This window comes from Pongo abelii, chromosome 9 (assembly GCF_028885655.2).
Source record: "Pongo abelii isolate AG06213 chromosome 9, NHGRI_mPonAbe1-v2.0_pri, whole genome shotgun sequence".
In the NCBI taxonomy this organism is placed as follows: domain Eukaryota; kingdom Metazoa; phylum Chordata; class Mammalia; order Primates; family Hominidae; genus Pongo; species Pongo abelii.
The window spans coordinates 65398382-65425368 of NC_071994.2; the positions used below are offsets into that span (position 1 = coordinate 65398382).

General features: G+C 35.6%; 1 protein-coding gene across 3 annotated transcripts in view; it reads right to left on the reverse strand.

Moving 5' to 3' along the window:
- USP47 (ubiquitin specific peptidase 47) overlaps window positions 1-26987 on the reverse strand; it is a 116123-nt gene that overhangs the window by 83416 nt on the left and 5720 nt on the right. Inside the window, exon 2 of one of the 3 annotated variants that reach the window (XM_009246616.4) lies at window positions 132-191. The exons of the other annotated variants lie outside the window; for them this stretch is intronic. Coding sequence (XP_009244891.1) covers window positions 132-191 — 60 coding nt within the window. The remainder of the gene's footprint in view (window positions 1-131; window positions 192-26987) is intronic. 3 annotated transcript variants of the gene reach the window in all.

Consider the following 26987-nt stretch of genomic DNA (forward strand, 5'->3'; position numbering starts at 1 on the left):
AAATTGGGTAGAAATAAAATAGCCAAACAAGCATAAAACATAAGACATGCCTTGATATTAAATAAAAATACTAACATGCTGTTACTTGCTCTGCTGATTATCACATTAAAGCAATTACATCAGCAGTCTACCTGTAAAAATTTCTTCTTCATTTCATCAAAGATATTTTGTCTGCATCTCCAAAACACATCCTATGGTATATAAGAACAAAATGAATTACAAATTATTTATATAAAATAAAGGGAAAAGACAGTGAAATGAGAACAATTAACCTAAAAACATTTTTGCAATAAAATATGTATTAATTGAAGTATTAGTACATCATCCAGAATTTTATTCATGAATGTGCAAGGTTACTAAAAATCTATGATAAAGAGGTGATAAAGAATAAGATAAATATGGAAAATAGCCACATTTTAATAAAGAATGATAGCTTAAGAATTGTGTGTAAATTGAATGTTGTAAGTCACATAATATTTTGTGTCCAGTAAAGAAATTCTGCAGTTCTCTGCACTAAAGGAAACCAAGAGATCTCTTGATTTTGCTAGTCTCTAAATTTGAGTTTTTCACATGATAGCTACTCTTAAAACAAGGCTGCTTAACAATATCCCTCACAACTATTTTATTTTAATATATATCTTCTTCTTATGAGTTTAACAATTAAATTACAATTAATACAAAAACATATAAAAGGAAATAAAAGTAACCTATAATCAAGAGATAATCTCTTGAAAAATCTTGATTTTACATCACTCTACACTTTTTCTGTACATATTTTGTCTTATTCTCCCTTCTTTAGTTAATAAAAAGAAATCAACATATTCTTTTAAAAGGTGCTTTTACTTTTACAATAGAAATATATTTCTGTTATAAGAGCAACATAGTTTTCTGAAAAGCAACTCTAAAATAGCCACCATTGCTCTCATCTCATCTTCTCCAGTCTATGCACATATAATATTTATTATATAGAGTACTTTTAACCAAATAGGACAATTTCATATACCAGTAATTGAAATCTACTTCTTGTCCCTCAATACTCACTGTTTTTCTGTGCCAAAACATTTAGTTTAAAAACTGCAGTGTTCCATTATATAGACAAACCATAATTTAACTAATCTGCTATTAATGGGCATTTAAGCCCCTCCAAACATTCACCACAGCATTGCTTGTTTGTATAATTTTTCCTTAAGATAATTTCTCAAAGAAAGAATTACTAGATCAAAGTATATGTACTCATTTTTAGAATTTTTAATACATGGTGCCTTCCACAAAAAAATTGTTGAACTGCAACTATCTTTTAACACTCTTCTCCCAACACTGTTCACCCTGCCCTCAAGGAGGTGATGTTGTGCAGTGGTAACTAAACTATCAACAAATCTAAACTATCAGGCATCCATCATCCTTCAGGGTCTTTATGTATCTGTACCATGTACCTGGAATACTTTTCCCTGGATGTCCTCACCTCCTTTGCTCAAGTATCACTGCTGTGGGGCTTTAAAACATGTCCACAAATTCTTTGACTTGCCTCCCTATGTAAAGTAGGAGTCTAACTTGCCTCCAGCAAAAGTAGGAGGCTAATTCCAGTCCCCTTTAATATAGACCAGCCTTAGTGACTCCCTGTAATACACAGCATGATTTTCAAGGCTGGGTTAGAAAAGGTGTAATAACTTCCTCCTGGCCCTCAGCTCCTTGCTGTTAGAACCCAGCCTCCATGCTGTGAGGAAGGAAGCCAAGTAGCCACTGGAAAGACTATGTGTAGATATTCCAGCCACATCCCAAATGAGATCTCAGCAGACAACCAGCATCAACCACCTACATGTTGAATGAGGAAGCTTTCAGATGATTCCAGCCCCTAGCCTTTCTGCTGCCCCCAGCTGATGCCTGTCAGAGCAGAAACAAGCTGTTTCAGCCTAACCTTACCCAAACTGCACATCTATGAGAAAAGTCACTAGATCTGGGGGCAGATTGTTATATAGCAAAAGATAATCAGAATAGTTTATTTCTCAATCAAGTCCTTCTCTCATCTTATCTAACATTCCAATCCTGTTGGTGCTCCTTATCTCCCAATGTATGAAACAATGATTTTCAAACACTGAACAAGAGGCAACATAGGTAATGATCCCTGTGAAAGCAGAAACAAAAAAGGTAAGCCACCTTCTAGGCTGCAGTGCAGGGAGGGAGAGGGCAGGTGGAGTCCAGCAATCTCCCTGAGTTAAAAGAGTTGGGAGTTCAAGGGGTGGAAAGAGCTACAACTCGCAGGGCAGGATACAGGGCAGAAGAAAGCTGGACACTGTGCAAAGAGCAAGCTCCAAGGGCCCTACAGAGCATCCCCTTAGAGGGTTTGGCTGATTTCTCATCAGCATATGTATGTAAAGAGAGTGCCTGAGGCAAGGGAAAGAACCACAGGAAAGAATCCCTGGAGCTCACTTAGGTTCCCATCAACCAGAATTCTTTTTTTTTTTTTTTTTTTTTTTTTTGAGAGGGAGTTTCGCTCTGTTGCCAGGCTGGAGTGCAGTGGCGCGATCTCGGCTCACTGCAAACTCTGCCTCCTGGGTTCAAGCAATTCTCCTGCCTCAGCCTCCCGTGTAGCTGGGACTACAGGCATGCGCCACCATGCCCAAATAATTTTTGCATTTTTTAGTAGAGATGGGGTTTCACCATGTTGGCCAGGATGGTCTCAATCTCTTGACCTCATGACCTATCCGCCTCCGCCTCCCAAAGCGCTGAGATTACATGCGTGTGCCACTGCATCCAGCTGCCCACCAAGCAGAATTTTTAAAATCTCATAATGCACAGGGCATCAGATAAGAGTACTCAAAAGGGTACTGTCTTAGTACTGGGACCAAATTAGACCTAATCGAAAGACTACTCTGGTCCAACCTTAGAAAGCTTAAAAGCAAAACTCAAAAGGATCAAACTGTTTACAAATAAACCATCTGCATCTAAGAACAAAACTCAAGAATATCTACAGGAATAAAAAACATCCAGGACCCATCAAGGTAAAACTCTCAATGTTTGGCATCCCACTGGAAATAAACAAACATGCAAAGAAGCAGGAAACTATGACCCATATGAAGAGAAAAAAATAAGTATCTAAGATAACAAATAACATGGATGGGATTAACAAATGTAAGCACTGATGAAGATGAATGAATGAATGCTTAAGACACAGCACAAGAAACTATTAAAATTAAAACACAGAGAGGAAAAAGAATTAAAAGAGAAAGAACAGAAAAGCAGGATAATTTTCTTACCAGAAACCATGGAGGCCAGAAGGAAGTGGCACAGTATTTCTCAGGTGCTTACAAAAAATAACCGTCAAACCAGAATCCAATAACCAGCAGAAATGCCCTTCAAGAACGACCCAGGAATTGCTTTAATAATCAAGTGGAATTCAAGACATTCTCAGATGAAGGAAAACTCAAAGAATTTGCATTCAGTGGAACTACCCTACAGGAAGGAATAGCTAAAGACAGTTCTTTAAACAAAAGAGAAATCATCAAAGAAACCTTAGAATATCAGGAAAAAAGAACACAGAAAGCAAAAATATAGCTAAATGTAATACATTTTCCTTCTCTTGAATTTTTATTAAAGACTTGACAGTTGAGGAAAAAACTAAAATATCGTCTGATGTGGTTATAAGTCAAGAAAATATTTAACACAATTATAAACAGGGTAGGGTCATAAAGGGAGATAAGGTTTCTACATTTCACTTGAACTAGTAAAATAACACCTGTAGACTGTGATAAGTTGAAGCCACCGAGAAAGCTATATAAAGGGAAACAATAAAAATACTATAAATTAATCAAAATAGAATTAGACAAATGTTCAAATAACCCACAGGAAAACAAGAAAAGGATAACAGAGGAAAAAAAAAAAAAAAAAGAAACAGAAAACAAAAAAATAAAACGTCACACTTAAGCTCTAATATATTAAACATTACATCAAATATAAATGATCTAAATACACCAATTACCAGCACAGAAATTGTTTTGGCTCACAGTTCTGGAAACTAGGAAATCCAATATCAAGATGCCAGCATCTGGCAAGGGCTTTCCTGCTACATCATAACATGACAAATGGCATCACATGGTGCAAGAGCAAAAAGAAGGTGAAAGAGAGGGTGAACCCACTCCCACGATAATGAACCCACTCCTGTCCATTCATGAGGGCAGAGCTCTCATGATCTAAATACCTCTTAAAGGTATTTGACATCTCTCAATACTATCATAATAGAAACTAAATTTCCACATGAATGTTGAAAACGACAAGCATTCAAACCATAGCAAAGTTTGATGCAAATCCTATCAAAATCCCAGCAAGATTTTTTGAAAATTTTGATGATTATCCTGAAATTTATAGGGAAAGGCAAAGGAATCAGAATAACTAAAAGGATATTGAAAAAGAATAAAGTGAAAGGTCTCAGTTTACCTGATTTTAAGATTTAATATACAGCAACAGTAATCAAGACTGTGTGGTATTTGTAGAGAGATAAATAGATCAATGTCACAATAGAGACCTACACAAATATGCACAACTGATTTCTGACTAGGTACAAAAGCAACTCAATGGAAGAAAAATAGTCTTTCCAAAAATGATGCTGGAATATTTCATTTAGACATCCAGAAGCAAAAAAAAAAATTCTCAACCAACTCTCCATCTTATATTAAAATTAACATAAATGTGGATCATAAACATAAATGGAAAACATAAAACTATAAAACCTTTAGGAAAACACATAGGAGAAAATGTTCTCAGAACTCAGGCTAGGCAGAGTCCTTAGCCTTGACACCAAAATCATAATCCATAAAAGGAAAAATTGATAAACTGGACTTCATCAAAATTTAAAATGTCTACTCTGCAAAGATTCTCTTAAGTATTAAAAGTTACAGACTGGGAGAAAATATTTCAAACCACATAATCAACAAAGGATTAGTATCTAGAATATATAAAGAACTCTGAAAACCTACAAAAAAAAGCAAACAATCCAATTAGCACATAGACAAAAATCATGAAAAGACATTTCAATGAAGAGTATAAACAGATGCAGATAAGCACATAAAAAGATGTACAACATACTAACCATTAGATAAATGCAAATTAATACCACAATGAAATATTACCACATCGTTTTCAGAATGGTTAAAATAAAAAAAAAATAGCAACATCAAACACTGGCAAAGCAGAGAAATTGAATCTCTCATGCCTTCCTGTAAAATGGTACAGCTATTCTGGAAAACAGTCCGGTAATTAAAAAAAAAAACAAAACTACATATACAATTACCATACAACTTAGAAATTGCACTTTTCAACATTTATCACAGATGAAATAATTATGTTCACACAAAAACCAATACAGGAATGCTTATAGCAGCTTTACTCACAACAGCCCAAAACTGCAAACCCAGATGTCTTTCATCAACTAAATGGTTAAACAAATTACAGTACATCCATATCATGGAAAACTACTAAGCAATAAATAGGAACCAACTATTGATACATGTAACAACCTGAATAAACTTCCAGAAAATTACACTAAATTTTAAAAAACCAACCCCAAAAGACTCTACAATCTGTGATTCCATTTTTACAACACTCTTAAAATGACCAAGTATAGAAATGGAGAAGAGATTAGTGATTGCCAGGGATTAAACAGGGAATAGGGAGTGAAAGGGAAGTGAGTGTGGTTACAAAGGGCAACATGAGGGATCCCTGTGGTGAAGAAAATGTTCTATATCTTGACTATATCACGTCAATATCTTGGTTCTGATAGTGTATTATAGTTCCATAAGGTGTTACCATTAGTGTAGACTGGGTGAAGAGTACATGAGATATCTCTGTTTTATTTCTCCAAACTACAAGTAAATGTACAATTATCTCAAATGGAAAGTTAGTTAATAAAACCTTGTCTATTCTACTATTTGTCAACCTCTCCTTCCTAGAGACTGAAAGAGGACTGCCTGTTTAAAACCTTGGAGCTGATGGGAGGAGGGTACTCCTGAGAATGTGCAACCACATGCTGGTCTTCATGCTGATCTGCAGCCCCAATTCACACCATCTGGTGGTAAAAAAAAAAAAAAAAAACTCCAAGCCAAGAATTGCTTTGAAAATGGTTCTAGAATAGTGATATTCCCAGGCACCTGGCAGAAACAATCACAAATTCTTCCTGGAAGGAATCACATATATTCCAAAGTGCAACTAATTTCCACAAAAATTATTTTCATAAGTATAAGAAAAATGAACAGCTCACATTTTTTAAAAATCACTGTGTGCATATGTAAACATGGTACCATTAAAGAGTCAGCTAAGAATAAAATACAGTAGATGACATCCACAAAAACTTCAATATTGAAAGTATCAGTTACATTATAAAATAAATGTTTAACATGCTTCAAGAAATAAAAAAGTGGTTTGAAATTGAGTCTGAGCAGAATTCCTAGAAAATAATAGAAATTAAAAACACAAAATTGAACAGCATATTTGAAATATTTGAAAAAAGAATTAATGAACTCTATATAAGAGAACTAAAGACATTTTCTAAACTTCTAGTGACATAGAGATGTAAAACATCAGAGCATTAAGAGACATGAAGGATAGAGTAAGAAGACCTAATATCTATCCTGAAGAGAGAGAATGAAAGCAGAGGGAATATTTAAATAAATAATGGCTTAGAACCCTTCAGGAACCAATGAGAGACACCAATCCATAGAGTCGAGGATCTCAACAAATCTCAAGCAGAGTAAATAAAAGGAGAAGAATTTACATGTAGTCAGAGAGGGCCAGGCACAGTGGTTCATGCCTATAACCCCAACACTTTGAAAGGCCTGGGTGGGTGCATCACCTGAGGTCAGGAGTTCAAGACCAGCATGACCAACATGGTGAAACCCCATCTCTACCAAAAATACAAAATTAGCTGGGTGTGGTGGCACACACCTGTAATCTCAACTACTTGGGAGGCTGAGGCAGGAGAATCGCTTGAATCCGGGAGGCAGAGGTTGCAGTGAGCCAAGATCACACCATTGAACTCCAGCCTGGGCAACAGAATGAAACTTCGTCTCAAAAAATAAAAGTAAAAATTAAAAATCAAAAAAAAAATGCAGTCAGAGAGAAACAACAGATTACCTTAAAAGAAACAACTAGACTAATGCCTAATTTGTCAATAGGAAAAAATGTGGGCCATAAGACAGGAGCATGATACTTTCATTGTTGTGAGAGAAAATAACTGTTATCCCAGAATGCTATAAACAGCAAAAATATCTATCAGGAATGCAAAAACAGAGATTTCTGTCACCAACAGATTATCATTAAAGAAACTCCTTAAAAAATGTATTATAGGAAAAAAGTGACCCCAGAAGGAAGGTGATGAATCCTGACCTAGCCACCTAGCCTGATGACAGTGAAACATGCCTGATTTCTACTAAACTACCACAGTGCCACCTTCACCTAGTACCATAATCATGTTCATCACCATGACAACTTTCCAGAAGAACCACCACCAACTCAGGGGAACACAATGCCTAAACAATTAGCTCACGTATGCCATCTAATCAGGCACAGACAGACTTTGCTTATCTGATATGAAACAGATTGTTCATGGGTTTCAGCTCCTAAAAAACCTATCACTTTCCCTCTCCTGAGCCTTGAGTCTTATCCTGACCACCACCCCTTTGTTACTGGATCTAGTTCCCAGCTTAATAGTAAAATTGTTACTCAGTGTTCAATCTTTGGTCACGAAGCTTTTATTTTCTCTTTAACAAAGGAGATAGGAGAGAAATGAATAGCTAAAAAAGATTAACTCAAAATAGATAAAGACCTATATGTAAGAGCTAAAACTATAAAAACTCTTAGAAGAAAACAAAGGGAAAAAGTTTCATGATATTGGATTTGGCAATGATTTCTTGGAAATGATATCAAGACACAGGCAGCAAAAGAAAAAGAAATAACTTGGACTTCATCAAAATTAAAACTTTTGTACATCAAAGGGTACTATCAGAGTAAAAAGACAACTCAGAATGGGAGAAAATATTTGCAAACCATGTATCTTATAAGAGATTAATACCCCGAATATATAAAGAATTCTTATAACTTAACAACAGAAAAACCCTAATACCCTGATTAAAAAATGGACAAAGAACTTAAACGTTTCTCCAAAGAATATTTAAAAATAGCCAACAAGCACATAAAAAGATGGTCAACGTCAGTAATCATCAGGGAAATGCAAATCAGAAACCACAAAAAGTAACGACTTCACACCCATTATAAGATGGCCATTGAAATGGAAAAAGAGAGAGAGAGATAAGGAAAATAAATAAAAAGTGTTGGTAAGGATGTGGGGAAACCGGAACTCTTGTGCATTGCCAGCAGGAATGTAAAATGGTGCAGCCACTGTGGAAAACAGTCTGGTGGTTACTCACAAAATTAAACATAGTATTACCATAAGATCCAGCAATGTTTCAACAAGCAATTACTAACATACATGAAACGCCTGAAAAAAACAGAAAGTCTCAGCAAATAAATAACAGATTAAACCGAAATGAAAACTAATTAGGTGGGCCCAACAGCAGAATGCAGATGGGACAAAAGAATCAGTGAACTGAAGACAAAAACAATGGAAATTACCCAGTTTGAACAATAAAGAAAAAAAACAGACCCTAAAACAATGATCAGTGGCAAGCACCTGCAGGACTATAACGAAAGATCCAACATTCATGTCATTCAAATCCGGGAAGAAAAGGAGAAAGAGGGCAGGTTTAAAAAGTACTCAAAGAAATAACTACTGAAAACTTCCCAAATTTGGCAAAAGACATTAACCTACATACTCAAGAAGCTGAGCAAACCCCAAATAAGGTAAACCTAAAGAAATCCATCTCAAGACGCATCATAATCAAATCCCTTAAGAACTAAAGACAAAGATTTTTTCAAGTATTTAGGGGAAAACCCATCTTAACTATAAGGGTAAAACAATTCAAATGACAGCAGATTTCTCTGATCACATCACAACAGAGGCAGAAGGAAGTGGCACAACACTTCAAGGGCTGAAAGAAGAGCTGTCAACCCAGAATTACATATCCAGTGAAAATATCCTTCAGGAATCATAGAGAAATCAAGACATTCTCAGATGAAGAAAAACGAAGAGATTTGATGCCAGCAGACCTAACCTAAAAGAAAATGGCTAAAGACAGTTATCTAAATAGAAATAAAAATGCTAAAAATCTACTTTACATTAAAAATGATTATTCTATGATAATGTATAAATATGATATACACACATACACACATACAGTTTCAAAAAGGAATGAAATCCTGATAAAATTCCACAACATGAAAAAACCTTGAGGACATTATGCTAAGTGAAATAAGCCAGTCACAAAGACAAATACTATATGAGATATCTACACTAGTCAAATTCATAGAGATGGAAAGTAGAATGGTGGTTGCCAGAGGTTAGGGGCAGGGAAGAATGGCAAGTTATTTAATAGGTACACGGTTTCAGTTTTGTAAGATGAAAAGAGTTCTGTGGATAGATGATGGTGATGGTAGTACAACAATAAGAATGTACTTAGTACCACCGAACTGTACATACTTAAAGACAGTTAAGACGGTAAATGTTATGTTATGTGTATTTTACAATTTAAAAAAATCAATTTTTAAAAAATAAATAGCTTAACTCCATAAATTTGTGGAAGAAGCAAAACTGCCAACAAACTAGGTTTCCAACATGTCTACATTACAAACACATACTACATATAGGCATATTATAAATACGTATAAATATGTATAAGCATAAAATAAATTCCTACATTTTTCTTGCAATACAAAAAATTTTTTTAACTGTTTATTAAAGGAATTAATATAATTTGAGTGGATAGATACAAAATAAATATAGCTCCCACTCACATATGTGTTTGTATGCATATTTTCTAACTCCTTCCACTGAAAGGACTAGAAGTAATGATATCACTGTAACAGTAGTACAATTAGAACCCAGATCTCAATTTCTAAGTATCATTCTCCAGAAAAAGAACCTAGAGGTCTTTGCAGAAATGGCTAATCTTAGAATTAGGGCTGAAAAATTACAATAATTTGGGATATCTTGTACTGCCAGAAAACAAGTGCTCGAAGAATGGTGTATGTACGTTAAGAGGACATAAAAAATCAGGTGAAAGGGCTCTCACTGGCCAAATGTGGAAAAATTTAAACATTAAAATAAATAAATGATTTATTCAACATAAAAGTTAACATTAAAAAAATAGTTACATAGCATGAGAAATAATCAAATAACTAAGAATGCATTTGTAGGTATTCTGAAAATTTAAATAAACATGTCCAATTTCCTAAATAATACTAAAATACTGACAGTGGACAGTAAAGATTAAAGAACAGTTATAATTGGCTTAATACTCAAGGATCCCTTCAAAAAATTTACTTTCAGTATTAAAATTCACTTTGTTTACTTAAAATCTAAAGTGTTAGCTATAAAAGTTAAGTGGCAGAAAGCTGTGTTCTTAAATATGACAAGTCTGATCATATTTTTTAAAAATCTGAACTTTTACTCAGTGTATTTCGATTTAGGAATAAATGTAAATAAAAGAGAACTAAGAGTAAAAACTTAATCAAGTTATAATTTTTTAGCCTTTTTTCAGTTTCTAAGTTTTTGAGCATCAAATTGCTTTTCTATTTTTGTGATTTCATGTTTTGAATGCTTCCATTTTAAAGTGGATGAAAACTGAAGTAAAGTACATCATTAAAATATACCACATTTCCCAAGACTCAACAATTTAAAAATCAAATCACAACATTTCTAAATAATCAAGCCTTTCTAATAAACATCTCTATAAATCATTATAATCAGAAAACAATGCAAACTATACTAACATAAAAATTCAAGACTTTCTTAGTATCCACTTTATCTTCAACTCCATTCCCACTAGTATCCCTCTACAATTTCCCCTAAATGGCTCAGTCTTCTTAGCCCTAAGTCGGTGGAAGGGGGGTAGATGATGAAAGATTACTTAAAGGGTACAATGTATGTTATTCAGGCAATGGATACCCTAAAATACCTGCCTTCACTACTACACAATCTATGCATGTAACAAAATTACACTTGTAGGCTGGGTGTGGTGGCTCATGCCTGTAATCCCAATAATGTGGGAGGCCAAGGTGGGAGGATCACTCGATCCCAGGAGTTCAAGACCAGCCTGGGCAACATGGCAAGACCCTATCTCTAATAAAGGAAAAAAAAATTATACTTGTACCCCATACGTTTATACAAATTAAAAACAGAGAAAAGTCTTCTTAGCCTTAGCTTTTCTACCACTGTCAAACTATATCCAGAATATCTAGCTGTAGACTCAAATTTCTCAAAAAATTTTATTTTCTTTATCTAGGATTTATATCAGTTTTTCTAAAAATGCGAAATTTATTTCCTCTTGCTTATATGCTCAAGGAAAACAAACATGTCAAAGGATTTGAGGAGACTTGTCAGGAATACACAAATACTTCAGAAAATCATAAAGACACAACAAGAACATGAAAAAAACCCACAATGTATATAATAAGATAAGCAGATTCTTATGCACGATTCTGCTTAGCTAAGAAATGAAAACAGCTATTTTACAATCTTTAGTACTAAAAACAAACCACAGAAGTAGAAAATCTAAGTCCTACACACAATTCTGTAAGCAAAATATATTCATTCAGAAAAATAATTTCATAATGTACTATATATAGCTGATGCTTTTGGAAGCATAAAGTGTGCTTTAAAAACTTTTAATTTCTAGAAACTGATTTTGAAACAGAAAATTTTGTAATCTCATTTTAAATTGTGAATTTGTTAGTGCAATAAGGGCTTTTACTATTTAAATGAAGTTTGATGATAATCATGCTCTGCTTTAATTGGCTTTCTTAATTCAAATCCTCCTATGTGTGTTTTCCTTAAAAAAAAAAAAAAAAAAGACTTTGTACCTGTTCTAAAAGCCTAAAGCAATAAAGAAATTATAAGTAGATTTGTTTTATTATTCTAGTTAAATACAAATTCTATGATAAAGTAATTTGTTTTAGCACATGTTGTTCAATGTATCATGGTATGAATTTTCTGAATTTAAATTAATAAACATGTTATAAATTACATGTCACTATATCACATTTGTTTCTAAATTATATACCATAAAAACACTCAAGTAATAAAACATAACTAGGCTGACTTGGATAAAGTATGCTTTTAAAATTTTGTAAAAATACTTATTTTCATACCTGCCCTCTGTGCTCTAGTATTAGGGTGTCCCTCAGGTAAATGCATTCCATTTTATTCTAAAACAGTCATGAAATAAGCTCCCAAAACCCCACAGTATTAAAATTAGAAAATAAATAAAACTCCTTTGATCCTATGTAACTTATTTTTAGTTGTTGCAACAAATTACATCAAGTACTCATTCAATTAATAGGAAACTAAAAATGCAAAGTTTCAGAACTTTAAAAGAATAGTTTACAATCCATTTAACTATGATTGACCTATTTTGACAATTAAAAACCAACCAACCAGATGGCTCATCACACTCAACATACAACTATATTCAAAGTTGGATGGGGCCGGGTGTGGTAGCTCACGCCTGTAATCCCAGCACTTTCGGAGGCCAAGGCAGCCGAATCACCCGAGGTCAGGAGTTCGAGACCACCGTAGCCAACATGGTGAAACCCTGTCTCTACTAAAAAATACAAAAATTAGCTGGGCGTGGTGGCGCATGCTTGTTAATTCCAGCTACTTAGGAGGCTGGGGCAAGAGAATCTCTTGAATCTGGGAGGCAGCCTCCGCCAAGATGGTGTCACTATACTCCAGCTTGGGCGACAGAGCGGGACTCCGTCTCAAAAAATAAAATAAAATAAAATAAAGTTGGATGGACCTTTGAACATCAGATGAAGCTCCTTATATTACAGATGAAGAAAAAGAAATTGAGAAACCTTAAGTGAACTGCCCAACGTCACATTTGAACACAGGTCTTCTAAATAACAGAGGCCTTCTGATGACTGTATAATGCTGACATGTTTGTAGCATTAAAATTGTAATGTATTACTTTTCTTCTCAGTTTTATCCTAATACTCTTCCCACTCTGCCTTGCTCCTTTTAATAGCTGTTCTAGTATTGGCAATGGGTAACCCACTAATAATATACTGTGGGTATCTAAACTTAGAAACCAAAACTATTCTCAGGAGGCGAAATAATACGTCCTTTACTATTTCTGTTACCTTTATTTTTGATTACAGCTAAGATTTCCTCTGTGAGTAGGCTGTTGTTGACAAGCAGTGACTCAGCTTGTGAAATAACTGACTTGTTTATAGGTTATGAACATTCTACTCATTATTACTAAATCAAGGGAGCTTGTTTATATTATCTGTTACCATGCATTTTATTTAAAAGCATGGATAATAATTCTTAAGTAAGAATATTACATTCTTTCAATACTTTAAACATGAAATTATACATCTGAAAAAAATGTTAACGTTACTTAACACTTTTTAAAGATTGTTTATTTCCTATTAGAGTGATCTATGGTACAAGAACAATGGACTGCAGAGTCAAAAGATCTAGACTAGACTCCTTAAGTCAAAGTGGCTACTTTTCGTCTAGCTGTGTAATCCTACACAAATCATTTAACTTATCTCTCACTCTCAGGGTCCTAAAAGTAAATATATCCTCCGCTCAGTGGTAGGCTGGGCAGGAGAATCGCTTGAACCCAGGAAGCAGAGGTTGTGGTGAGCCGAGATCGCGCCATTGCACTCCAGCCTGGGCAACAAGAGTGAAACTCCATCTCAAAAAAATAAATAAATAAATAAAATAAGAAAAGAAAAGAAAAGAAATAAAATATATCCTCCACTCAGTTTTTCTTTTTTTTTTTTTTTCCTTCTGTTGCCCAGGCTGGAGTGCAGTGGCTCGATCTTGGCTCGCTGCAGCCTACACCTCCTGGGTTCAAGCAATTCTCCTGTCTCAGCCTCCCAAGTAGCTGGAACTACAGGAGTGTGCTACCACTCCCAGCTAATTTTTGTATTTTTAGTAGAGATGGGATTTTTCCATGTTGGCTAGACTGGTCTCGAACTCCTGACCTCAAATGACTCGCCTGCCTCGGCCTCCCAAAGTGCTGGGATTACAGGCGTGAGCCACGGTGCCCGGCCATCCACATAGATTTTCTATGGAAGGGGAGAACTTCTTGAAAATGCTCTATGAATTATAGTAATACCATACAAGAATAAGTTATTATTACAGAACTATCAGTTACTACCCTTAAGATATATTTAAGAAATATGCAATTCTTGTACATAATGAAATTTATATACTAAAATTTCAATATTTAAATTTTCAAAAGATTATCTTTTGGGGATGCAGGTAAGAGGAATTTCATCAGATGAGGAACATCTGCAAAGATCTTTTGTTTTCTGACTGGCATTCTCACAAGGTTTCAAAACCTGCCTGGAAAGAAAAACTATGTAGATACATAATTTAGAGACAAACTTTATACCTTATGTAGTCTTACTCCTTCATTTAACAAATGAAAGAGGAAAAAGAAAGACCAGAAAGGTTAAGCAACTAAGGTAAAGTCAAACCACTGAGTTTTCTGATTCCCAAACTACTGTCCTTTCCACTAGGCCAGTTAATATGTAAATCCCTTTCTCAAAGAGCCTACCAAAATTGTAACTAGCATCATGTTAACATTATTACCAGTTTTCCCTATATAAATCACAAACTCTTTGAGGATACCCTTTTTATTCCTCTCCCTCCTATCAGTACCTAGCAAAACCTTAAATACATAATACATAAAGGATGCTGGATAAAGCTTAATAAAAACCAGTATTAAGCACATGAAAAGATGCTCTGTTATCAGTCATTAGGAAAATGCAAACTAAAAGCACAAACAGATACCACCACTACACACTTACTAAAATGGTTAAAAAACAAAACTAAACTTAAAAAAAAACTGACATTGCCAAGTAAACAAAGATACAGAACAACCAGAATTCTCATACATTGCTGTCTAGAATGCACAAATGGTACAGCCATTTCAGAAAATAGTTTGGCAGTTTTTTACAAAGTTAAACATACACTTACCATATGAAGACATATGTCCACCCAAAAACTTGTATACAAATATTTATAGTAGCTTTATTCAGAATCACCAAAAACTGGAAACAACCCAAATGTTTATCAGCTGGTACATGGATAAACTGTAGCACTCAGCAATAAAAAGGAATAGACTACTGATAGAAGCAACAACATAAATGAATCTCAAATGCTTTATGCTAGGTGAAAAAATTCCTACCCAAAATGCTACCATACTATATGACTCCATGTAAATGACATTCTGGAAAAGGAAAAATATGAGGACAGAAAACAGATCAGTGGTTGCCAGAGCCTGGAGGAAGGGGAAGGGAACTGATTACAAGAGACAACAGAGAACTTTTTTGAGGTGATGAAGAGACAATAGAGAACTTTTCTGAGATGATGGATATATTCTATATTTTGACTATGGTAGTGGTTGTACAACTGTATGTTTGTCAAAACTTATAAAACTGTATGACTTAAAAAGATGAATTTTTCTATATATAAATAATACCTCAGTAACACTGATTTAAAAAAAAAAAAAAAAGTCTCACTTATGCCCTTTCATTACTTGATACCCTAAGTAACTTATTGAGTTTCTGTGGCCTTTATAGTTTTTCTTACCGAGAAAATGGAGGGGCTATAACATTAGTATTTAACCGTTACCGGTGGAGCATGTCCAGGTTCTTGGCGTTTTGAACAAAGAATTGGACAAAATGCACAGACGAAGCAAGGAAAAGAATTAAACAAGAGCAGAGATGTACTGAAAACGAAAGTACACTCCACAGAGTGAGAACTGCACCAGCAGCGGCTCAAGGACCTGGATACAGAATTTTCTTGGGTCCAAATACCCGCTAAAGGTCTCCCATTGGTCACTTGGTATTCACCTCATGTAAATGAAGTGGTGCCAAATCAGAGGCTGAAGTGAAGCTACAAAGGTCACTCTCCTAAGCAAACATCTGATTGGTTGTGGAAAGCAACCAATCAGAGGCTGAAGTGATGTTACAAAGCTGCACTTCTATGCAAATGAAGATTTGGCCCGTAATCAGTTTGTTTGCCAACAACCAACCAGAGGCTCAAGCGAAGTTACAAAGTTACACTCCTTTGCAAACGTATGATTGGTTGCTTTCTGCAACCAGCCAGAGGTACTTTCAATTTTCCATCTGCCACGCAGAAAAGGTAGGGGTCTGCAAAGGGAATAGCCTCCAGCTCTTTTGTTACTTAGGCACGGAAAGTGAGGGTTTTCCTTTCAATTTAGTTCTAAGAAGTCAGCGTGAAATGGCCTTAAGCTCCCTGAGTCCAGACTCTACTCTCCTGCCTTATAACTACTGCCTCCCTTCCAGTGTTAAAATCATATTACTCAACTGTAGAAACATTTTTGTGTCACGTCTACTTTTCTTAGAACTTTTAAAATTATATTTGTTTTGTGTTAATGGTAAATAACTAAAGGTAAATAAACATTTCAAGACATATGAATTTAAAATGTCAAAGCAATATTTCTCAGATATATTTTAATAAGTTGTGGTTGTTAAATATATAATTTTTCACCAATTATCTTGTTATCACGAAGTACTATAAATAGACACAAAATAATAGATTATATAAACTGGTGTAAACTTAAAGGCAACACAAGTAAAATACCTAAACACATAAAAGGACAGACACTATAAAATGAAGGAAATGTATATAAATTCATTGATAGCTTATTTATATTTACTAATGCAACATGCTGCATCTTTTTGGAGATGAGTTATACAAAAATTCTACTTATTAATGCAACCTGGAACTAGGTTTATAATCCAGAGCTTCTCTTGATTAAATATTTTATTTTTATTAAATAAATATTATTTGGAGCACTGTGGATAACCTTAGGAAGATTCCATTAATTCTCAAATTAAAGACATTCCTTATGGTCTTCTCAGTTACCGCACTGTGACTGCCACCAACAGTCATCACTGCCTAGCACGGTGTCACCTTTAGCTTGCAGAGCTTCAGCCAAGAAGAGAAGTAAATAGGGAGTTCTCTACACTACAGTTCCTACCAAACCAAATGCCCACAAAAAAGCCAGTGGTAAAGCACACAGGATGTAACTAGCTACAAAAGCCACTCACAAGAATATGCTGTATACTAGAAAGGTTAAGAAACCACATCATTATAAGCCTTGTACTGTGGCTCTCAGTGAAAATCAGATCAGAAGTTATCAAATGTACACTGAACTTCTCACCTGCAAATTTCCCTTCCAGCATCAGTTGTGAGAACTTCAAAACAGATCTACACTTCCAGAGTGCAGCCACTGACACTTTTCTAAAGGCAAGTGAGGCCTACCTGGTTAGCCTATTTGAAGACACCCACCTTTGTGTTATCCATATCAAATATGTAACAATTACGCCTAAGGATATCCCGCCAAAAAGACTCATATGTAGAAAATGTGCTAAAATGTATTATGAAAGGAAATATTTTATTCTTAAAAAACAAAAAGGTACCTAATTATATGACTGCAAATGGAAATAAATGGATGAGAGAATAAGGTAATAGCAAGTTTTTCCCCCATTTTGATTTGTATGCAAATTTTTGGTATTAATGTTGGGGACAAAAAATTTTCAAGCAAGTAAAAAATGTTTCCATGAACAAGTTTCAGCAACTAAATTTTATAACAATTGTAAACAAATCTGTTGACTTTTTCTGGGGAAAAAAATATTTTTTGCCCCCTAATGTCTACACAATAAAAATCTAAACGCTTTCTGGGCACACAAAGCCTTTGGAATTTTTAGACACAATCTGCCAGAACCAGGCGCCCCATGCATCTACACTAAATTTTTTGCCACTTCCTAAAATGCACCACAAACTTTCTTGTTTTGAACACTATTCCTCCTTCTCTACATAATAATCAAGTCAGCCTTTGTGATTACATTCTCACAGAATCCCCTAGAGAAAGCCAGCTGCTCCCTGCTCTATGGTCCCACTTTCTTTCCACATTATATATTTGTCTGGTCACCTGTTTGTCTCTTCCATTAGTCTAGACTAGGATCTAGAACTAGGCCAGATTCCTTATTCATCTTTGAATCTCTCTGTAGTAGTTCTTGGCAGCTACTAACTCAATGTTTAACTGAATGAATTCTATAAAATCAGGAGCCATGGAAATCTACACTAAAAACAATGAAAGTGCATTCGTTATTAAATACAAATAAGTATTTAAAACAAGAAAGGTATTTGTAGTAAACTAGAATGCTTTGGTTGTACTAAAAAATTTCATTGAGGTTGTAAATGAGGTTCATGATTTTCCTGAAGTTAAACCTATAACCTTACCACAGGTATTGGATTCACATCTTTATACAGAAAGATTTAAGTTCTAGACCTTTTTCTGAATTATGTCACTTAGGCTTTCTTTAATTTTTCTCTACTAGAAAGTCACTTTATTTAATATAAGCATATTATACTAACACTTGAAAATTATTAGTATAGAAGCAGTCCACTACACAGCATCAAATCTAAAGCATCATCATAGTACCACTGACAGGGACAGTCTCTTCTATCCATGTCAACTAGTTCTACACCAGAGCTACAGAAAATCAGAATTATCAAACACATCAAGTTCTCTCAGAAACTATGTCTTAATATGGATCCTGCTTTAAAATAACATTTCGCACTGAATCCTAATAAACAAGAAATGTGTTAATCTAGTGAATTATTTTGACAACCACCTATATAAACGAAACTAATTTTTCTCAGAACCTCATTAGCTTAACTCAAAATTTCTTTTACTTTTAATACTTTCACTCTGTTATGTGTTCCAATTTTCTTTTTTTTTTTTTTTTTTTTTCCTGAGACGGAGTCTCGCTCTGTCGCCCAGGCTGGAGTGCAGTGGCACAATCTCCACTCACTGCAAACCATTCTCCTGCCTCAGCCTCCAGAGTAGCTGGGATTAAAGGCACCCGCCACCGCACCCGGCTAATTTTTTTTGTATTTTTGGTAGAGACGGGGTTTCACCGTGTTAGCCAGGATGGTCTCGATCTCTTGACCTCGTGATCCGCCTGCCTCAGCCTCCCAAAGTGCTGGGATTACAGGCGTGACCCACCACACCCGGCCTATGTGTTCCAATTTTCAAAGCTGTAACAAGAGGTCTTACTTGATCATATAAGAGAACCTGTCAAATCTAACAATAATTTAGGATTAGTGCTATAGACATTAAGATAAGTAGCTGACAGGCTGTAAACAGAACTACAACTTCAAATGACTTGCATAACTAAAATATAATTTCATTTCCATTTAATCCACAAATATTAGTTGAATAACAACAACGTACAGCACACTGTGATGGCCTCTGGGGGAGGATATAGAAATGAAGGTAATAATAGAAATGATGGTAGTAACAGAAGGTGGTAATAGCTAATATCTATTGATAGCTTATTGTGTGCATGACACATTACATGTATTAACTCATTTAATCTTCCCACCAATGCTAGGAGGTACTTAGAACTATCCTTAATTAACTAAGGTACTGACAGATTAAGGAATTTGTCCAATGTCAGACAGCTGGTATTTGAACCTAGGGACTCTAGCTGTAGTGTCCTGACTCTGAGGAACCTCCAATCTAATAGAAGGTATTAACTGAAATAACAAATAACTTATAACAAAGAAGCAGAATTTTTCAAATGCCAAAGGTGCTGTAGGATTTTAGGGTTAAAAATATGCAATCAGGTTGAAAGAGGAGAATTTTCAGGCTGGACTTTGCTGGTTGGATAGGATTTTTTTTTTTTTTTTTTTTGAGACGGAGTCTCGCCCTGTCCCCCTAGCTGGAGTGCAGTGGTGCGATCTCGGCTCACTACAAGCTCCACCTTCTGGGTTCACGCCATTCTCCTGCCTCAGCCTCCTGAGTAGCTGGGACTACAGGCGCCCACCATCACGCCCGGCTAATTTTTTTTTTTTTTTTTTGTATATTTTAGTAGAGACGGGGTTTCACTGTGTTAGCCAGGATGGTCTCGATCTCCTGACCTCGTGATCTGCCCACCTCGGCCTCCCAAAGTGCTGGGATTACAGGCGTGAGCCACCGCGCCCGGCCGGTTGGATAGGATTTTAAGAGCATGTTTTAAAGAACATCAAAACTTGAGACATATATCTCAGTAATTTTTGTAAAAACTGTAATCTCTCAACAGCAGATTATATCAATAACCGTTTTGCATAAATTAAAACATTCATATACATGGATACTTTATGTATGCATGTTTCAGTTTAGTTTCACTAAATGAAAGAAGAGGACAATTATTACTTCCCCACCTAAGGACAAAGGAAATGGAAGTATGCAGTAAGGTACAGAGGACACATCTATTTACTCACACTACATCTACATCCATCCCTTCTTACACTATACCAGTAAAAACCAGGCTCAGGAAAAAACATATTCTTTAAGAATGTCTATGTGAAAGATCACATCATTTTTTGTCAGTCATCTGCCATCACTGCCAAGCACAATCATTCTGCCAAATACTTTTCCACAATGGAGAATGTCTGTATGTTAGATTTGAAAATCTGTGTCATAAACCTCATAACAGAATATGGCTCTGCATATCATGCCACCTAAACATGCTGCCTGAACTGAAGAAGGTCCTTAACACCAAGGAATTTGTTCTAAAAGTAGATGTCTTTTGGAACTTTAATTTACAAATAGGTATTTAAATATATATATTTAATGCTCTGTTTTTTACAACCTCTGTTTTTGATACAATCTTTTCTTTCTAACTTGGGCTATCACCATACCCTACTATTCTGGAGATGCAGGAACTCCTTTCCATTAGGCAAAAAAAAAAAAAAATTACAGTATCTGGGCACTAAAAGACAAAATATCTATATGACTAATCCAAAAAAGGGAAAACAGAAGATAGGCAAGAATCCTAATTACTCAAATAGTCGTTTTCATGTAAAATCAAAGTCCACCCATTTAAAACTCCTTAAAAACCGCAGGACAAAAAGAAATACTTCATAGTATTCACTCAGGGCAAGGGCACAGAAGTGCCACATGAACATATAACAGCACATCTGGGGAACAGCAACTAATGTAGTGGAATGTGGTTTGTACAAAACTGGCTTGGGGCATGAGACAAAAACATTAAGAATCTCTGGTTAAAGAGGATAGACTGAATATAAGGATTTAGCTCCGATGCCTCCCAGTAAAGACATTTTTGAAAGACTATTAAAGACTATTAACCCCAAAGAAACAGAAACACAATTTTAAAAGCTAGAAAACAGAATAAGTGGCAATGACAATTACACCTGCGAAGGTTGAATTCCATGTTAGCCTAGAAGAAAGCCAAAGACACCTAGTTTATATCACATTGACATTTAGTACACCAAAAGACCTCTAAACTCCTTGGAGAACTGGCTGATTCCAGGGTTGGGGCAAGGAAAACATAAGATGGGCTGAAGCATTATGTGGTGTCGGAAAGTAAGGAAGTGAGTGCTCAAAAAGCAAGGATGAGCACAGAAGCCCACCAGAAAGAGCCCCCTGGCAAAAATTGGAACAGCTTGATAAACAAAATAAATGATATAGAATTGGATTATAATCCAAAGAATAAATATCCATAAGTCCATACTGATATAAATAAATAAGTAAATAAATGGGGGGGAGGGACAAATTCTCCTCACAGAAGAATTTAAATTAATAAATGTAGAAATAATGAGAGAAATAGAAAATCACTATTATTAAGCCACAGTAATAATTGCTGCAGGCAAAATTACAGATAGATGATAAAATTAGTGGGCAGAAATTGAGGGGGAAACAGGTTATCTGCATGGTCTCAAAGAATTTGATTTTTAAAAGCTATTTTATTTTTAAAGTTTGACCTGCCTGGCTGAGTAACTTTAAATCAAAGTACTTAATAATTATTAAAGGGAAAAATAGTACATTCACAGTGAAGAAACCTAGCAGACACCCTCTTACCCAAGTGATCAAGGTTAACATCACCAGTAGTACGTATCAGCATCATGCCCCCCCACCAACATAATGCACTAAGAGGAACACATCCCATCTGTGATAATCCTTCTTTTTATTCATAACCTCAATCTATTCATGAGAGAGCATCCATAAACCCAAACTGAGAGCCATTCCACGAAATAACTGACCAGTACTCTTCAAAAGTGTCAAGATCTTGAAAATGAAGACTGAAAAATTATCACAGATAAAAGAAAACTAGGAGATATGATAAGTAAATGCAATGTGGTATCCTAAATTTGGATCTTGAAACAAACAAAAACTATGAGACGGAAAACTGGTAAAATCTGAATAAATTCTGTAGTGTAGTTAATAATATTATACTAAGGTTAATTTCTTCTGATCATCGTTCTATGGTTATATAAGATGTTAAGATAAAAAGAAGCTGGGTGAAGGGTATACGGAAACTTTGTACTCTTTCTGCAATTCTTGTGTAAATACATTAAAGCAAACAAACAAAAAAATAAACTAAGGGGCTCAGGAACTGGAAGTTTCAGACACTCTGGGAGTGAGAGTGGAGTCCAAACTAGAACTGACCGAAATCTAAGAAGTAGTGAAAATCCCCAGACCTCCTCTTCTACTCTTCAACCTCTTCTGATAAAAGACTAAACGATCTCTGGAAAGCATATAACAGGATATATCTAGACTAGAGGACAACATGCTCAATTGAATTTGAAGGGTGCCATAATGAAAATTGGGGAATTAGGTTAATCTGCATGCTTAAAGATGAGACCCATATCCCCTTTTCCTACTCAGCTCTCAAGCTTGTTCTCTCCTGGCAAAAGATGAGAAACTTTGTCTGGGAAAACAATCCAGCACAAGAGAAAAGATATGTCACTGGCTGCCCTGGTCTAAATGCCTATGTCTCCTCACCCCAAAATTCACATTTTGAACCCTACTTACCAATATGATGATATTAGGAAGTGGGATCTTTGGATGGTGACTGGATCAAGAGGGCAGGGCCCTCATAAATGAGATTAGTGCCCTTGTAAAAGAGCCCCAGAGAGCTGCCTTGTCTCCTTCCACCATGTGAGGACACAGCGAGATGGTGCTGCTCTGTGAACCAGAAAGCAGGCCTTCACCAGACACCAAATCTGCCAGCACCTTTATCTTGGACTTCCCAGCCTCACTCACAGGAACTGCGAAAAATAAATTTCTGTGGATTATAAGCCACCCAGTTTATGGTATTTTGTTTTTGCAGCCCAAATGGACTAAGACTGGGAGTCTGCAAGGAAATCATCCAGATTTACCGTCCTACACAAAAAACCATAATCACACAAAAGCAGAGCTTCCATTCAGCTTAGGGCCTCTCTCTTAAATAAGCACAGACTGCCAAGGATCACGAGACATCTAAGGGAAGTAACAAATATGAAAGATAAAGACCAAAGCAAACAAACAGAGAAAGGAAATTTGGAAGAAAAAGAATATGCAGACAAAAAAAAAAAAAACTACCAATATTTCCTAAGAGAGATAAGACACTGCATCCATAAAACAAATACAGGATTTTTTTTTCAAAAAAAGGAATGGAAACTATACATATTATAGCAGAAATAAGAACTTAGTAGAAGAACTGGAAGACAAAGTTGAGAAAAATCTCCCAGAAAGCAAAGAAAAAAAATGTAAAGAAATGGAAAATAGATGAAAATAGACAAGAAAATTAGAGAAACCCATCAGTAGGCCCAACATCTAACAACAGGAATTCAAAAGAGAGAGGAGAGATAAAATGAAGGAGAGGAAATCAAAGAAATTATTTAAGGAAAATTTCCAGAATTTATGACATAAATTCCAGATTGAACAGGAGTAGCAGAATGAATTTAAAAAACAGACATCTAACTACATAATACAAGAATTTCAGAACTCTGGGGACAAAGATTCTCTCTCTAGCTTGCAAAGAGAAAAAAAGAAAGTTTCAAAATAGTTGAAAAGGATGTTCTAAGCATCTGATCTCAACGTCGACACAGAAAAATAGAAGACAGTAGAGCAATGCCTTCAAAATTCTGAGAAAAAATTACTTCTGACACAGAGTTTTCTGCCCAGCCAAACTATCCATAAAACAAGAGAGGAGAAAAAACATTTACAGACATGTATAGTCTTGAAAAAATTCTATCCCATCCAGAAAACTATTGAAAGTGGCCCTTCAAAATGAGAAAGTAAACAAAGACAGTCAAAGATACCAGATACAGAAACAGGGGCTCCAAAACAAGACAGAACTGAGAGAATCATTAAGATGACAGTAAAGCAAGTCCAAGACAACAGCTGCACAAAGGTTCTCGCTTTAACAAGTTCAAACTGGAGCAGGTCAGAAGGCCCTGGGAAAGAGCTTCTCACGAAGTCAAACTTGGTAGGTTTGAATATAAGCCATTTATACACTTGAGAGATAGTTTGGGCTAAATCAGGGTTTCTCAATAACAGCTCTATTGACATTGTGGGCCTTCTAATTCTTTGTTACAGGAGGCTGTCCTGTGCGGTGCAGAAGAATATTTGGCAGCATACCTGGCTTTTACCCACTAGATGTCAGTAGCACACACCCGCACTCTCCTCCCCTCCCCCAACATTGTCAAATGTCCTCTGGCGAGAAAATGGGCCCCAATTGATAACCACTTGGCTAATTTAATAAGTATACAGAAAACTAAGCAAAGCAAAATTATTAAAAATTACTAACTCTGGCCTAGCTAACATGGTGAAAATGGAGTCATTATAAACTTTGAAATACTGATGTATCCAGGCTGGGCATGGTGGCTCACGCCTATAGCCCTAGCACTTTGGGAGGCTGAGGCAGGAGGATTGCTTAAGTCCAGGAGTTCAAGACCAGCTTGTGCAATAATAGTGACACTCCATCTCTATGAAATACTGATGTATCCAAACGACTTGCAGTATGACAATATTGGGAGTACTGGGCAGGGTTCAACTGTGTGTTTGTGTGTGGTTGGGGATAGTGGTTTTAAACCCTTATTTTTACTTAAACTGAAAAATATCTTAAACTGAAAAATCAAGAAGTAACACTATAAAAACGCTAGTTTCGGCTGGGCATGGTGGCTCACGCCTGTAATCCCAGCACTTTGGGAGGCCGAGGCAGGCGGATCACGAGGTCAAGAGATCAAGACCATCCTGGCTAACACTGTGAAACCCCATCTCTACTAAAAATACAAAAAATTAGCCAGGTGTGGTGGCGTGCGTCTGTAGTCTCAGCTACTCGGGCGGCTGAGGCAGGAGAATCACTTGAAACTTGGAGGCAGAGGTTGCAATGAGGTGATACCGCACCACTGCACTCCAGCCTGGGTGACAGAGCGAGACTCCGTCTCAAAAGAAAAAAAAAAATGCTAGTTTCAAATATGGAAGTAAGTATCAAAAGAATGAGTTGAAAGCAGTTGCCCCTAGGCAGCCTGAAATGAGGGGAAATTTGCAGAGACCTACTGTTTTTGTAAATACAGTCATGTGCCATATAAAGACATTTTGGTCAACAATCACAAATATGACAGTGGTCCCATAAGATTACAAATACCATATTTTTACTGTACCTTCTGTATGTTTGAACACACAAAGACTTATGATGTATTACAACTGCCTACAGTATTCAGTACAGTAACATGCTGTACAGGTCTCTAGCCTAGGAGCAACAGGCAATGCCATATAGCCTAGGTGTGTAGTAGGCTAAACCATCTAGGTTTGTGCAAGCACACTGTATCATGTTCAAATGATGTCTAATGATACATTTCTCAGAATAGATCCTCATCATTAAGTGACAAGTGACTGTAGTTCTGCAGAGCTATTTAACTCTTATAAATATGTGCATGTATTAAACATAACTTTGATAAAAATTAAATTTAAAAAATCAACTGAGTCCGTATTATCAAGGACTTTCTTACTGGTTAAAGCTACCTTGATTTAGAATCAAATAGCTATGTAACTTTGAGCAAGTTACTTAGCATGTTTAAGCCCAGTTTCTTCATGTGTAAAATGGATAAGGAAGAATAATAGCTAATACTGTCATACTGTCAAATGAGATAATGTATGTAAACTGGTTAGCATAGTATCTAGCATATACTGTTTACAAATAGTACCTATCATTCAAACTGCAATCAGAGGGTAATAATTATACACTCTAAAACAGGTAAATCTTAATCTCATCTGTTTTAGAAAGTAACCCCGGCAGTTGTGGGGAGGATGGTTAAGAAAGGAAAGGCCTTGGAAGCAGAGTGACCAATTAGAAAGGTACACATTGGAGAAAATACAATAATTAGACAAAGGCAGAGCCATGGAGAGAAAGATAAGGATACAGAGACATTTTCTAAGTGGTGAACTACATGTGAGAAAAAGGAAAATAGAGGAGTCAAAAACTGTTCTAACTTAAGCATATAAATAGATGGCGATAACACTAACCGAAACAGGAGAACACCAAGAATTGGGCTGTGAGAAGGGAAGGAGAAATAAGTTTGATATTACCTATATTTAATTTGTGGGTCCTAGAGTACAACCAAGTATGCAAGTGGAAATCTGAATCTAGAAGGGGTCAGGGCTGGAGATATAAATGTGTAAATCACAATCAAAGGTTGAAGCTATACAAGTGGATCCGATTACTCAAGGCAAATATACACAGTAAGAGGAGAGGCGAAATAGGAAAACTGTGAGCACAAAAAAAAACAACACTATGTAAATACCCCCAAAACTACAATCAGATCATCTCAATTTCTGTTTTTGAAAATAATGTACATGCTCATTTTTAAATATGAAAGTCTAAATATATATCCCAATAATCCAGAAATCCAGAAATAGCAACTCTTAATATTTTAGTGTATTCCTTCTAATCTTTCAATGCATTTAACCCTAAATTGTTCATTTTTTCCTGGACAAAATTAGAATCATATACAACTCTTCATTCAGCTTTGCTTTCATTCATTAAATGAGCATTTCCAA